At 31.3% G+C, this 16482-nt stretch overlaps 2 protein-coding genes across 2 annotated transcripts; one reads left to right on the forward strand and one right to left on the reverse strand.

Moving 5' to 3' along the window:
• Window positions 1-429: 429 nt before the first annotated feature.
• On the reverse strand, window positions 430-2203 carry LOC130812601 (beta-1,6-galactosyltransferase GALT29A). Its single transcript, XM_057678125.1, has one exon. It carries the CDS (start codon window positions 1979-1981, stop codon window positions 671-673), a length of 1311 nt encoding a protein of 436 aa, XP_057534108.1. The 5' UTR covers window positions 1982-2203; the 3' UTR covers window positions 430-670.
• Window positions 2204-7887: 5684 nt separating this feature from the next.
• LOC130813553 (uncharacterized) lies at window positions 7888-10863 on the forward strand. Its single transcript, XM_057679390.1, has 5 exons — window positions 7888-8219; window positions 8273-9181; window positions 9244-10236; window positions 10318-10668; window positions 10770-10863. The coding sequence occupies exons 1-5, from the start codon at window positions 7888-7890 to the stop codon at window positions 10861-10863; spliced, it is 2679 nt and encodes an 892-aa protein (XP_057535373.1).
• The last annotated feature ends 5619 nt before the right edge of the window (window positions 10864-16482 follow it).

Raw genomic sequence — 16482 nt, forward strand, 5'->3', positions numbered from 1 at the left:
TTACACCCTAAGACTAAGATTAAAAAAATACAGAAAAAAAAAAAGACAAGCGTCCTTTCAAATCTTTCCAATTTAGAAAAATCTACTTTGTTTAACATATAACCTTCAACTCCTTTCCTAGTTCCTTCCATTTCCGCTCTATTTTCTATAGACTCGATTTGCACTATTATAGTGTTACCAACCTTAAAAATTATTAAAATAGTAAGTATTTTTATTTAACAAGTATAATTATTGATAAATATTTGTTATTATTAGGTTTGTACACTTTAAGATAGTAGACCAAATATATACGATCGATATCAAAAAAATGTAATGTCTTCATTTTCCTCCCATTTGGTTCCCTCTAGTGTAAATGAAGTTTTGGGAACCAATTCTATAATAAGGCTAAAAGATATCAAACAAAATTAAGCAAAATAGACAAATTTGGGATTCCAAAGAACGAGATTATAATCATGTGTGTTCAATTGATGAGCTACATACACTTTCAAATACTCCCGTGGAAGCATAAATACAAAAAACTCGGATCAAACTTACATCCAAAGTTTTACAATTACCCTAAGCAATTTTTCGTGTTTATAGACCTTCGGTATCAAGCCAAATCGAGTTGGGTATGAGAAAACGAAACTGCAATCAATACGATCCACAAAAACAAGAACTTTTACGAGACAAATCAACGATGAATTACCACAAGAGGGAACTTGAATTTGTTGGAAACGAATGGTATTGAGCGAGGCCTCGAAACTAAATCGCTGTAAAAATCATACTCGGCCAAGTAATCGTGCAACGTGAGCTCTGCCTTTTGATTGGTATGGTAATGATGCTTAGCACCGGTCGATTTCCCAAACCCAAAGAGGCTAACTTTATCACAAACTCCTAATGCCAGCATTACGGCTTGCATACCCGAAGAGTAATGGAACAAAGAACCGTCATGGGCTTTGTTCCATTGCTCAAGAGTCTTGTTCGGACTATCTGCAAACCGTTTCAATGAGTAATACTTCACAATCCGAGCACACAACACATCAAACCGAGGATCGGTAACAATCAAAGGCGATTTATGGGACGAGTTACACACAACATAGTCTAGGAATTGCGCGGGTTGGCACATGTACATAACAATGGGGGTATTAGAACCATATGGGTGGCAAAAACAATCACCTCTTCTTGCACAAAGATGCAAAATGTTACTATTTACAAATGAGATACTTGTTTTAGAACCCACATTCTTTTGAAAAGATTCAATCCTAGCATTATTCAACCGAATTACAGCTTCATGACTATCAATCAATTTCCCATAATCTTTACTCAATAAAATCCCACTATTTCCAACCACAGCACAAGATGAGTATTTTTTTGCACCTAAAGACAACCCATTATGCTTATCAATACCAACTTTCACAAGCTCAACTAATTCATCCATTATATCAGGGTAAAACTTCTTCTTTCTTGACCAATCACCCAAACACCTCCTAAACTTCAACCAAACCCTAGAAAACTCTGGTGACCGAGAAGTCACCGGGATCCCCCTCGACGTCCGAGCTAGGCTATCACCTCTATTAAAGAACCTTCGCCACGTGGCGAAGGTTCGAAGGTGGGCAATATTACCAAAATTGCCCTCCATCAATTGTTCAATTTCCTTCCTTAATTGAAACTCACCCACTTCAATTTCAGCCAATTTAAGTAATGTGGAGTTAAAAACAGGTAAATCCAATGGTGGGATATTATTATTAGCATCAACAACTGAATAATCACTTTCCCAATACACTGATCCAAACCCATTCCTAACTGCAACCCTACAACCAAATGTTGCGACAACAACAAATAACAATAACAAGCTAAATACTGGTCTAACCTGCCTTTTCATGGGAGGTGAAAAGGTGTTTGACCTAAGAAGATTATGTGCTATAGCCTTTGGTGATTCATTTGAATAGATCTCCCATATGGGTGGTCTTACAACATTTTTTTCATCTTCACTTTTTACCATTTAACTAACCCTTAAAGATTTAGCAAAAAATAAAGGCTAATTATAGCTTAAGCTAATAAAAGTGGCAGAAAGATTGAAGCTTTAAACTAAAAGAAGCAAATATTGATGGTAAAACTATAGATTATGCTAATATTAAAGAAATTAAATGCAAGGATTCATGTAAGATATTTGCAGAAAGAAAAGCAAAGAGAGAAAAAAGGAGATGTAATACATACAGAAATCAAGGAAAATTGCTGAGCAGCTTAAAATGGTGGTAGGCCTAGATTTAATGGAGTTTTGGAGGCGGCTTAGGAAGAAGACAGAACGATCGGAAGATTGGGTTATTAGAGTTTGATTTAAGAAAAGGTACAGTATAACTTTATATAATATTTATACTTATACTTAGTGCACAACTATTACTCCTATTATGACGAAAAATCCCATGACGAAAAATCGGAAAATAATAAAACCGCCCCCGAAGACACCTTTTTAAAATAATTTTATTTATTAACTAACTATAAATAATCTTAATTTTAGGAGGTATTTGTCTATATTAAGTTTAGGTAATCCATTGAAATTCACCAAAAAAATTAAATTTAAAATTAATGTAAAATTAGAGAAAAATTTTAAAAATTTACATAAAAAATTTTGAATGATAAAAAAAATCAGAAATTTTTTTAACATTTTTTAGTATTTTTTTCGTCATTTTATTTTAATTTATCTTTTTTAAAACAAAAAAAATTGTTATAGCAGGTCAACGGGTTACCTAAATTTACTCTAGGCAAATACTTCCTAAATTTGGAACTATTCATTATTAATCAATAAGTGAGATTATTATAGGAAAATCATGAAAATTTTAGATTATTTTAGATAACTTTGCCTTTAAAATAAACTAATAACCCAAAAAAAAATTAATATATTTTGCTTTTTTACACTATTTAATATATTAACTTAATTTTAAATATATTTAGTTATATATTAAAAAATTATAAAAAGTTATTATTAATAATTATTGCATTGAGGGAAATCATACAAAATTTCCCTTGAATATGTTTTAACTTATAGATTAAAAATAAAATACAAATCAAAATCGATCGTCTTGTATCAGACCGTCTCACGGTGAAACGACCTCAAAACAAGAAGCTCATAAGCTAAAATTTTATTATTAGGCTATTTAATCTAAACATTAGGTATGTTTCACGAGGAGACCGTCTTATATAAAAATTTGTGTTGTTGGGGATGGAGGGAGTATTATTCCACAATTTGCTACAACAACAAAATATGAACATATAAAGAAAAGAATTTCATTCAGGGCCAGTCAGAGAACTTAGAGGCTTGGAGCATCTTCTCTATTTTATATTACTTGCAAATTTATGATACAAAAGGTCACTATGAGATCTAACTAAAACAAAACAATGAAAGTATAAAACATAGATTAAAAAAGTTATATATCTATAAATGTGGAAAATAATGTATGCAACTATCATAATATAAAATCCAATAGGATTGTTCTAATAGAAATTTTCGATGCAAAATCACTAATAACAAATCTAAATTAAGAGAACTATTTTTATCGTAAATAAACCTACATTTTATCTACAATAAAGACAAGACAAAACATGTTTTCAAATACGGGGTTGTGCAACTTAAAATCTCATTAATTTCGTACAACGGAAAATGATATATGGAAATATTGCACCTATAAAAGAATCACATATAAGCTCATAGAATAATTGTATTTATTATCTAAACATGAGAGAAACAAATATATAAAATTTGTCAAATAAACACATAAGCAACGCATTATAAAAAAGGAAAACAAATAAAAAAAATTTAGAAAACCCTATATTTATTATGATATTAATCATAGAAAAAAGAAAACACACGAGAAAATTAGACTTATTTATTAGAAATAGTACCTAATGTTCAATGATTTAATGTTCACTTAAAGTTCAAGCATGTGCAATTGTGCACACCTTGATTTAATTGTTGTAATTACCGGTGTTATAATCAATAAACAGTGTCATAGATACAAGCATTATGACTCCGCTTGGTGGCTAACTATCTTATCTTCTACACAATAGATCTGTTTGATTTCAAGTAAAGGCAAAATTGATTTTTTTTTTTTTTTTTTGTGGGCCTTAAGTGTAGGAATAGCTCACCCCTACTCAGGATCGACGTTGATTTTAGCAAACCGAGAAAAGAATTAAAAGTGGGTAAATAAATGTGATGTATAGAAAAATTGAAAAAATATGTGTATAAAATGAAAAGATAAATTAAGTATATGTGTGAAATGAGATAAAAAGATTAAATATATGTGTGAAATGAGAATTAAAGAAAGAGTATAGACGTGACAAAAAGAAATAAAAATGTAACAAATCACAAATGAGAGACCAAAATTTAAAATGTAGTAAAATTTGTGGGACAGAAGGCGCACCACAAAATTTTTGATTTATAGCAAGAATAATAAAATTAGATAGGAGTAGAAAACAAGTTATGAAAAGAAATGTGCATTTGAGAAGAAGAAACTGAAAATGTGTATACAATAATATTTGATTAAAGTAAAAAAAAATTGGAGTAGGAAATAATTTAAAGGGAAAATCCACGTGATAGTATTGAGATATTGGGTTTTTCACGTGGTGACCAAAATTTTTTAAAAATTTACACGGTAATCCTGAGGTTTATCCAATCAAATCTTTGTAAACTTTTTACGTATAAAACGTTTGGAAACTGTCTATTAATAAGGATGCCTTGGTTTTAAAATTGAATACATTGAAACACACTCTAAAGATTACATTTTCCCTATTTTCCTAACCTCAATTCTCCAATTTTTCTAATTTTCCAATCTCTAATTCCCTAACCGTAATTCCCCAAATTCAAAACACAAGTTCATCAAAACACACTCCAAAGACCACAAATTAGGGTTAAGAAAATAGAGAAAATGTAATCTTTTGAGTATGTTTTGATGTATTATCTCATGACCAAAGCATCCTTACTAATAGAAGGTTTCCAGACGTTTTATAGGTAAAAAGGTCATGAAGGTTTAATCGGTAAACCTCAGAATTACCACGTGGATTTTAAAAAAGTTTTAGTTACCACGTAAAAAATCCAACACCTCAGAATTACCACGTAAAATCTTCCGAATTAAAATAGAATAGACAGTCCAAAATGAAAGGTTTTAATAAAATCAAAGAAAAGGAGTTAATTACATCTTTAAAAACTTATCAAATTTTATTTTATATAAGAAAATATGTTGTCAAAGATATTTGATTAATATAATGGACACATTATTTACATAATTTAATGGGAAAGGAAGCTTGTGACAAAAAGATATTGTTTCCTGAAAGGTTAGAGGTCTAATCCTATTAGAAATTTTAATGTCTTAGTCACTTGAATTTTGATTGTTATTTTTACTTTATTATTGTTTCCTGTAGTCCGGCTTTTACTCGCTCTATTATTATTATTATTATTTTTATTTTTTTTTTTTTAATTGTTATTTTTACTTTATTTTATTTATATTTGTATTGTATTTATCTTTTTATATTTAAGGGTCACACTTAGGTGATACGATGCAAACCTGCGGAGTCAGCTTCAACCTCACTCGGCCCTAGTCGTTGCAGAAACTGCTCCTATTCTTTCTCCTGTCGAGGGACCTTTTGGCCGCACTCTCCTTTATGGGTATGAGTTGCCGCCGTCCTTCCCTCCCCAAACCCTGACCATGTAAGTTTTTATAGGCGGGATACACTGAGTATGATGATAATGACGACAACGACTTGAATTTTGAATTTATGATAATTTATAAGTTAATTATATTTAATATATATCCTAAATTTTATATAAAGTAAACACTCTCTTTAAAAACTAAATAAAGTTGTACATTAATTTGTTGATGTACAATTTTAACTATTTATATCTAAAGTATATAACAAATTACAAAGTTTAGATAGAATCAAACCAGTTACTTAATTAGATCAAAACTCTCAATTATAATGCGCTTATTTTGAATCAGGTTCAGATTAAGATAATAAATTGAGTTAAGTTTTGCCGAGTCTAATAAATAGCTTATTCACTCTATTAACGACCATGAGTGTACTCATATGGGATGTACACAAAAGAGAAAATTGTGAATTCATAGATAAATAAAACTAGAGTACAATAATAAATAAGATATAATACTACACTCGTAGTTAGTAGCTCATTCACAAACCTTTGCCTGATAGGGAACTCATCTAAAATGTGTTTTTGGCGAATAACGAAGCTAAGTTTAGTACGTACTGTTTACAGCTTTACCTTACTCATTACTCAATGTCATATACATGTTGGATTGATGGGAATAAATAAACAAATCTTAACTCATCTGAAGGTGAGAAGCAAGAGATCTAAAGAAAGTAAATCGAAAGCGATCCTTCTTGAGTCAAGGAACTTTTTGACCACACTCTCCTCTATGAATATGAGTTGTCATCTTTCTTCCCTCCCCAAACCCTGATCATAGTATTCTATGAGTGGGATACACAGGGTATGATGATGATGATGACGACCAATTTATTACTAGATTGTACGTTCAAAGCCTTTTGAGTCGATGGATTGGATTTTGGGTCGAGTTATTTTGGTTATTGTCACTACTAAAAAGCATGAAGTTTATAGACGCTTGGTTTTAGACACTTAAACAACCGTCTAAAGAAAAACGGATATTTTCGACGCTTAAATAGGTTGAAATTTAACAAAGAAAAAGCGTCCAAAAAAAAAAAACAAACAGTGAAACTGGCTTTTAAAATTCTAAAAAAAATTGTATCAAAACGGGCGTCTGAAAGTTTCAGACAAACTAAACCCGCCTCTCTTCAATTCCTCACATCAGTCAAGAACAAGGGGGAAAAGGAGAAACCCTATTCTTCAATTCGCCTCCCACGCGCAGCAAGCTTCATCATCCTCAAATCAGGTAAGTTCTTCTTCCTCCATAAGCACGCCTGTCCTCTTCATTATCTCGTTCTCTTCATTCGTTCTTCCTCATCCAGATTATCATCAGGTAAGTTTTCGTTCTTCCTCATCCGACAGCACGCCGGACTTCCAGTCTTCATCCGGCAGAAGTGTTGAGCGTTTCCTCCGGCAGCCGTACCACCCCGTACCAGTTGTCTTCATTCTCTCAATTGCACTATCAGGTACTCTCAAGTGTACCAGTCTTCTTCATGTCCTCTGTAATGTCGTTTTCTTTGAATAAATTATCCCTCCATTTTTTGAATTTCTTTGTTACATCCTCTCATTTTCTGTTTTTTATATGTGCTTTAGACTTCTATTTTGAATTTGATTAGTTAGTGAGAGTGTTTGTGTGGAAGGGTTGAGATCGTCCTTAAGAGATTGAAAATAGGGGGTCCATTTGACATACTTTTGATTTTGATTTTGATTAGTGAGAGTATTTGTGGTGGCATTGTTGATTAATTTATTTCTCGATGGCTTTGGGGAGATTCGATGAAGATCCCAAACCCTTATCTATTTCTTAGAATCATTGAAGAAATGTGCATTGTTTATCCTTTGTTTTTATTTTATATTTTGACCAAGGATTAGAAGACTTTATTATTGAACAAGCTATTGTAAATAATTTTGCGTGGAATAAAAATATATTGAAGGACATTGGCTTTAATGAACAACACTATGTTTTTGTTCTATATATGTCATTCAAATACAAATGTAAGATAATATATACAAAAGAAAAATGTGAATGGGTTGTTAGATTTTGATTGTTTTAAAATGTCATTGTTATCTACTTGATTAAGAAAGGGTAGGTGTAACATTCAAATACCATGGAAACTCAGAAATCAGAATGACAGAATTGCAAATCTCAATAAACAAAATGACATTAATAAAACTAGTTATTGTTACATGTTGTATGCATATGGAATTTTTTAATCTTATTATTATACAATATGTATAGGATGTCTCAATATATTGATAAGAGTTGGATAAATAAACAAAGAAATACAGAAGCTTATATAAAGGGGGTTAGTGACTTTATGGAATTTGCAAAGAAAGGGACACAAAATGGTTTCATTAGATGCCCTTGTTGCAAGTGTCAAATTGATAGAAAGAAAGTATTACCACTAGAGGAGGTTGAAAGACACATTTTGTTTAAAGGGTTTTATAAAGAATACAAGGATTGGATATTTCATGGACCTATGACTGTTGCGAAGAATGCGTGTAATCAAATAGAGATTCCATTTATAGCTTCCAATGAATCAGAAAATTTAGGTCAAGATGATATATTAGGGTTACTTCGAGATGCTTTTGGTCAAATATTTTTGGTGCTCCTGAGTTTGGTAGTGAACTAAATGAAGAGGGGTTAGCTAATGAGACTATAGAGGAACCTAATTTGCAATATGAAACCGATGAATTTCCTTCACAACAACCTAATGTGAACTTTTTTTTTGAAGAAGTCAAATTTAGCAAGCTTTATGAAGCTTTTAATGAACCTCTTTATGAAGGTTGTACTTCCTTTTCAAAGCTATCATTCATCTTGCACCTTTTTCATCTTAAGTGCTTGTTCAAGTGGCCAGATAAATCATTCTCAATATTGATTGATCTTTTACTTGATGCATTTCGACAAATAAAAAATTTTCCTTCCTCATACTATCAAGCCAAGAAATTGATCATGGATTTAGGTTTTGAATATGAAAAGATCCATGCATGTCCTAATGATTGCACATTATATTGGGGTGAGATGGCTGGAAAGGATTCTTGCCCTAAATGTTCTTGTTTAAGATGGAAGGGTGAAACAGATAAGGGTAAGGTTCCAGCAAAGGTGATGAGATATTTTCCTTTGATTCCTAAATTACGAAGGATGTATATGTCATCTAAGATATCTAAGGACATGAGATGGAATGATGAATGTAGACATGATGATGGAGTTCTTATACACCCGGCTGATGGACAAGCATGGAAGGAATTTAATGTCCGATACCCAGGGTTTTCCAATGATGCTCGTAGTGTAAGACTTGGTCTTACTAGTGATGGTTTCAATCCTTATCGTCTAATGAACACAACCTATAGTACATGGCCAATAATTTTAATTCCTTATAACCTACCTCCATGGTCGTGTATGAAGCCATCTTCATTTATTTTGTCAATGATTATTCCTGGCAAGGAAGGGCCAGGGAATAATATTGACATTTATATGCGTCCTTTGATACATGAGTTGAAATTATTGTGGAAAGGTGTCAATGCTTTTGATTCGTATACTAATGTGAATTTCAAACTTAAAGCAGCTTTAATGTGGACAATTAACGACTTTTCAGTTACGCCATGTTATCAGCATGGAGTACTAAGGGTTATAATGCTTGTCCTGAGTGTAATTACTCAACTCCCTCTACACGAGTCGGAAATAAGATATGTTACATAGGACATCGTAAATGGTTACCTAAGGATCATCCTTTTAGATTTCAAAATAGTTTGTTTGATGGAACTGAAGAACATGGTAGTGCTCCTTCACCTATGGTTGATGTTTTAAGAGAGCAACAAACTTTAGAGCATGAGTATGGGAAAATTCAAAAGTCATGTAAAAGACGAAAACGACAATCCATAAGTGATATTGATGTCAATGATCCTAAGATTCTTTGGACTAAGAGGAGTATATTTTTTGACCTTCCTTATTGGGAGCATAATATTCTTCGTCACAACTTAACTGTCATGCATATAGAGAAAAATGTGTGTGATAATCTACTTGGAACTTTGATGAACATGGATGGAAAAAGTAAAGATGATGAATTTGCTCGCTTGTTTTTTGAAAATAGAAACGTGAAGCCACATATTTGGCTACAGCGTCATAGTGACAATGAATTCATCATGCCACTCGCCCCATATTGTATGACTGGGGTAGGTAAAGAGTCATTTCTATATGTTTTGGCAAGTATTAAATTTCTTGATGGATATGGTTCAAACCTTTCAAGATGTGTGAACTTGAAAAACAAGAAGCTTATGAATCTTAAGAGTCATGACAACCACATATTAATGCAAGATATCCTTCCAATAGCATTGAAATCATCTCAAGCCTCCACAGTTATTGATCTTATTGATGATCTATCATCATTTTTTAAGTCCGTTTGTGCAAAGGAAATCGATCCTAATTATCTTGATGCTTTAAAATCCAAGATAATAGATGTATTGTGTCGAATGGAGATTGAATTCCTTCCTCCTTTTTTCACTATCATGGTTCATTTGTTAATTCATCTTATTAAGGAGGTAAAGCTCGCAGGACCTGTTCATTACAAATGGATGTATCCAATTGAAAGGTATACATAATTTAACATTGCACTCCTGCCTCTTTTTAAAACTTATTACTTTTATTAATAACAATGTATTCTCTTTAATAGGTACTTAGCCCATCTCAAAACATTTTTGAGAAATAGAGCTCAACCAGAAGGTTCTATTGCCGAGGGTTATATTCTTGAGGAAACAATTACCTTTTGCTCTAGATATTTAGAAGGCGTAGAAACACTCTTCAATCGACCACGTCGCAACGATGATGATAATGAAAATGGATCTAGTTTTTTGTTCAATGCTTGTGCTTATCAAGCTAGTGAAAGAACTCGTAAAACTCAAAATAGTGGAGTAATGGTGGCAGCCGATGGAATTAAGTACTATGGAAGATTAACAAATATACTTGAAGTTGACTACCTTGGATTCTATAAAGTCGTGGCTTATCGTTGTGATTGGTGGACATAGTAACTGGGATAGAATATAGTGGTTCTAGAACTCGAGTGAGCTTTTCATAGTTGATTCACACGGGCCGATTTTTAACTGATGAGCCATTTGTTATTTCTAGTCAAGCTACACAAGTTTTTTATGTTAAGGACAAATCAAAAAATGGTTGGAATTATGTAGTTGAAACTAAGCCTAGGGACTTGTTTGATGTTTGATGTAAACTACTATTCATGTGTTTTTTTAGATATGATAATCTATTTGATCTCTCTCAATGATTGATCTCCTATGTTAAAGATAAATCAAAAAATGGTTGGAATTATGACACATTCTCATCTTTTCGTTTTCACTACAGGTTTTCATCATCGTGAAATCATGACCATTCAAAGTAAATCTACAAAGATCGATGCTGAAAATTATGTTCAAATCAAACAAGAGGCTAATGCAAAACAAGCTCATAATACTAATTTCGGACCTTTTCAACCCAAAAAGTCCATTGCTACTCTAGCAAACAAGGGGTTTATGTCTCGAACCTTCAAGACCTCAACTAATACTCCAGCACAAGATCCCGCTACTAGCTTGGTACCTGCAGTTACCAAGAAACATGATCCCAAAGAGCAACATGAGCCTTCAAAGAGCAAGGATGTTGTTGAAGAGACATGTAAGGGAAATGAAGATCCCAAAGAGCAAGATGAGCCCTCAAAGGAAATGGAGATAAAACTTCCTGGGAGAAGAAAACAAGTGTGGAGGCCAGGAGATAATGTTCATTGGAAAGAAAATATAGATGTGGATCCAGATGAGGTTGTCCAAGTAGAAGGTATACATGCTTGATTGATCATAATATGCATATTTGATACAAATTGTGTATTTATTATTAATTGTTTTTTTTATTGAGCAGAGATAACAGAGAATGAGCCTCCCAAATTAAGAATAATGGAGGGGACTATAGTTGCTAAGCATGTTTGGTGCTTACCATCAGGAAGAAGGATCATTGTTTATTTTAAAGAATATGATCAACCAATTAGAAGAGGGGACTTGTACTTGTTCATTTTCTGTCTAAATTGTCAAAAGATGGAACCTTTTGTCCACTTGGAGCACAAAATTGGAAGCGTGTTGATGATCATTACAAGCAAAGAATCATTAAAACGGTTTGGGTATTCATTAAACATTCTTTATTTTTATAATTTGATATTATTATTCTCAACATATGCTTATTTGACAAAGGAGATTCTCACTTTATGTATAGGATAAATTTGTGTTACCTGATACAAAAGAGTTTCATCGAATGATATTGTCACATATAAATATGAAGTGGAAGCATTACAAGTGGGAGCTTCAAAGGGACTATTATCAGCCTAATGTGACAAAGGAGAAGATAATTGAGAATATGCCTAAAAATGTGATAAAAGAGCAGTGGATTAGCTTGGTTTCTTACTGGACCTCAGAAAAGTTCAAGGTATTTGTAATAGTGTATTATAACAAATTTAACATAAATTTAAGTTTTATATTCACCAAGTTACAACCTAATAATTTAACATTGACAGAAATTATCAACACTGGGAAAAGAGCTCGTGAAATGCATAATCATGTACATACTACAAGGTCAAAGAGTTATGCTCAATGGAAAACTGAATTTGTAAGTATGAATACAATTATTGTTATTGCTTATAATGAGACAATTGCATTTGCTTGTTTTTGATGTTGCTAGGTTACTTAAATTTTATTTATGATGCCTATATTTGTGATAAGTTTATTTCTTTGGGATATTCCGTTACTTTTAAATAGGTTAAGTTGAATCACAAAGAACCTAGTGAGCTAGAAATGTGGAAACGTACACACACTACAAAGAGTGGTGGTTATGTAGAGGGTACATCCACTCAAGAATTCATGGTATATTAGAGTAATGAATTGGAAACATTTATCATTATGACAAATGTGATTGCACATTTCATTTATAATTTTGTCTTGTTATAGGACACTGCTGAACGTAGGGTTAATGAAATTTTACGTGATTCGAAACAACCTCGTGAGGTGATTGAGACAGAAGTTTTTAATGAGACGATGTATCAACAAGACAAACCTAATCAGTGTGTTGTTAGTTATGGTCATGGGGTTAGTAGATCTCACGTGTTTGGTATTAAAGCTTAATTACGAAACAACAAGATAGGTGATTGTGGTGGTACTTCAAGTGATGTTGTGGGGCTTAAATCCTACCTATTGTCTGTTGAGAGAAAAAGTGATGAGGTTATGAGAAAAAATGATGAGGTTATGAGAAAAAATGATGAGATTATTTCCCAATTACAAAAAAGAAATGATGAGGTTACTTCCCAACTTTTGAAAAAAAAATGAAGAAGTTGAAGAACTAAGAGCTCAAAATCAAAAAATTCTCACTCAGCTTGCATTAGTCCTAGATCAATTACAACAAAATCAAAGGACAAGTAAGAATCATTATTATTTTAATCATCCATCGAATCTTTTTCATATTACTTTTTAGTGCTTATGGTAGAAGTGTAGTTTCTAGTTTTTTTATGTTATGTGCAATTTTGCTTGTAGTTGGATGAATTAGATATGATAATAACTTATATAAAGTTTTTTATATTCAAGGGGAGTTTGGTAATTAAGGTAATCCCATATTTGAAAATAATTGTCGGCCTTGAATCACAAATGTATTTTGGCTAATGTTGGTGCATTTTGTTTGATTTGTTGCAGATTTTTGCAGCTGATGTTCATATTATGACCAACAAATCATCTTTTGCGAAGGTCTTGACACTAGAGTGGAAATTGCAACATAATGAAAACAATTTTGCAGGACTTCAACTTTTGACAAACTTTTAACTTTTAAATTTTGCTCTCTTAAACATCGATTAATATATATGTGTATGTGAATATGGACCAAATTAAGCACCTATGTTGCTTGGACTTTTTTTCACCAAACTACAAAAACTTAAGGTCAAAGCTACATCAACGAATGTATGTGCGTATATGAATATCAAATGCTAATACTTTTGTGGATATGATTGATTTGGTATGATATTCGTTAGTAATTATGTATGTTTGATGAATTTAATATAGTATGGAAAATAAATACATTTTCGACGCATGTAAATGCCTAAAGTGTATATCTAGATATCAAGGGCTTTAAGGGGTTTATTTTCATTTAGACGTATAAAAGCGTCTAAAATATTAAGCACTATCCACATAAAAAAGCGTCTAACAAATTCAGCATTTCCACACAAAAAAACATCGAAAATATTCAGCATTTTCCACGCTTCAAAGCGTCTAAAAACATAAATTTGTAGTATAGATTTAAGGCGGGAAATCTTTTTTCCCACAGCAAAAAGCGTCGAAAAACAGATATAACACTGTAAAAAACGCCGAAAATTTGTAACTACAGTTTTTTAGACGCTTGACGAAGCGTCGAAAATATATTTTTTGACGGTTAAAACCGTCGAAAATACCATAGTTTTTCCGTCGAAAAGCTCCGTGTTTTTTAGTAGTGTGTATACAACTAAACCTCTTAAAATGGTCGGTTGGTGAATTTTGGATCGAGTTATATTTGATTGTTTCTTTTCGGGTTGGGTCATTTTAGATAGCATCAGACTGGGTCGGGTTTGGATCGAAATTGGATTGTCCCAACTAGTTAAGGATTTATAACTTTTTTCTGATTATTAATACTATTTAAGAAAATATATTATAATGATGACGAATTTAAGGCTGCTAAAGAGGTTGTTGAGTAAAAATATAAAAATTTACAAGAAATATAATAGTTCTTGACTAAAAACGATGACGTGAAACTGGACAAATTGACAAAATTAAAAAATATAAGTGTCAAAATTATCAGATTTAGAATATGATCGGAGTTGACCGAGTATTTTCTGATTAGGTCACTACCGAATTGATGGTTAAAAAGAGCATCTTTAAAAGATTAAATAATGAAACATTTTTCTCCAAATAATAGTACGGAAATAAGTATTATATCCACAAGGAAAAAATTACAGAATTTTTTTTTATAAATTCAACAACAATAAAAAGGAAAAAAATAAGAATCAAATCTAAAGCCTTAATTAAAAAAACACAGTACATATTTTCATTAAGACAAGATCAGATTCTATTGAAAAAAAATTATAAAGGGTGAGAAAAACGCCCCAATCCATGTCAATATATAATCTTCACTAGAGACGCCAATACCCAGACAGTCATTTGGACATTTACGTAAGATCTACCCTAGATGATCTCATATTAATGTTTAAATAATTTTTAACATATTAATAATAGTCATTTGAATCATATTAAATGGAGTAATTAAGATTAGTTTTTAGAGCACCGTTTTTGGCGTTTTATGGGGTAGGAGAGTTGGTCAACATACATCATTGAAGCTAAATAACCTTTTAGTGCACAATCTTAATAGAGCAATTTGGATTTTACAAGTCTAGGTTCTCTTTTACTCAAAGGGCTGAATAATTTATGGCCTATTTCATAAATAGTTGTTTATGAATGATATTTATTTTTAATTGAGATAAGATTTAATTTTAAAATCTATTATTTCAACGAAAATGATAAATATAGACAAGAAAAAATCTTGTATTTTATTTTTGTAATTTAAAAGTATTATGTATTTGCTTTTAAAACATAAGAATTTAATTGTACTTTATTAGTTTAACATTTATTTATTTATTTGAGAAGTTAAAATAATTATATAATATATTAATTATTTTTTAATTTCTAGATTAGATAATGTTAAAAAGTTAAAATTATTGATGATTGAGATCTTATTTGATATCATTATCCTATTTTTGAATATAAAAGTATATTGTCAAGTTGGCCGGGTGACATTTGAGAGTATGATTAAAAGAAGATAATTGGCATTTAAAATTCATAATTGCAGATTTGCAGTCAATATTGTGGGAAATAGGCAACCAAGCGTGGAGCAGGCTGCCTTTTTCGTTCTTAAATTTACTAAAAAAATATTTATATTTATAATTTTATACTTTTTCCGTTTTCATTTTTTCATCTAATTTACTTTTTATACAGATCTCAATGTAAATTTAAACTTCAAATAATTTTAATTGTGAGTTTTTAAAAATTCTACAAGGTTTATATTTAGAAAATATATATTGAGACGAATCTATCAAGATTCTAAATTTTATTTGAGAAGAACATATGAAAACAGAGGGAGTAATTTTTTTTAAGAAATTATCAATGGTACCCCTAAGTTTTTGCATTTTATCAATGGTACCCCCTAAGTTTTTTCCATTATCAATGGTACCCACATGTTATTGAGCATCTTACAACCGTAACCTTTTTTAATTTTTTTTCCGTCCAAAATCAGTTATAACTTTTTCTTTTTCCTTTATGTTTTATATTTAAAAATAAAGATAAAAATGAAAAAAAATTAACCGTTTTGGACGGAAAAAATTACATACCATTAATAATCAAAAAACTTTAAAAGGATATCATTAATAAAGTGTAAAAATTTAGAAATATCATTAATAATTTTTATCTTTTTTCTCTTAAGTCTTAATCCATCCTCAACTTCCAAGAAAGATCAAATGCCTCCAAAGAAAAAAAAAAAAAAAAGGTTTAGCAGCGTCGTCTTTGAACTCACTGCCTTCCAACTTCCATAATTAATGCTTCTAGAAATCCAAATTTAAAAGCATAGACTTGTCCACGTATGTAGAAGGGTGGACACATCACACATCCACTTCTGAGTTTTGACTTTTTGACTATTCCACATCTACGGTAAACGCAATATTTTGAAGGAGGCTGAAGATGCTTTGATTTAATACGTTATACTAAACACTTTCTTTTTTTTATATTTTTTATTTTAATTTTTTGAC

The sequence above is a fragment of the Amaranthus tricolor genome, chromosome 5 (genome assembly GCF_026212465.1).
Source record: "Amaranthus tricolor cultivar Red isolate AtriRed21 chromosome 5, ASM2621246v1, whole genome shotgun sequence".
Lineage (NCBI taxonomy): Eukaryota > Viridiplantae > Streptophyta > Magnoliopsida > Caryophyllales > Amaranthaceae > Amaranthus > Amaranthus tricolor.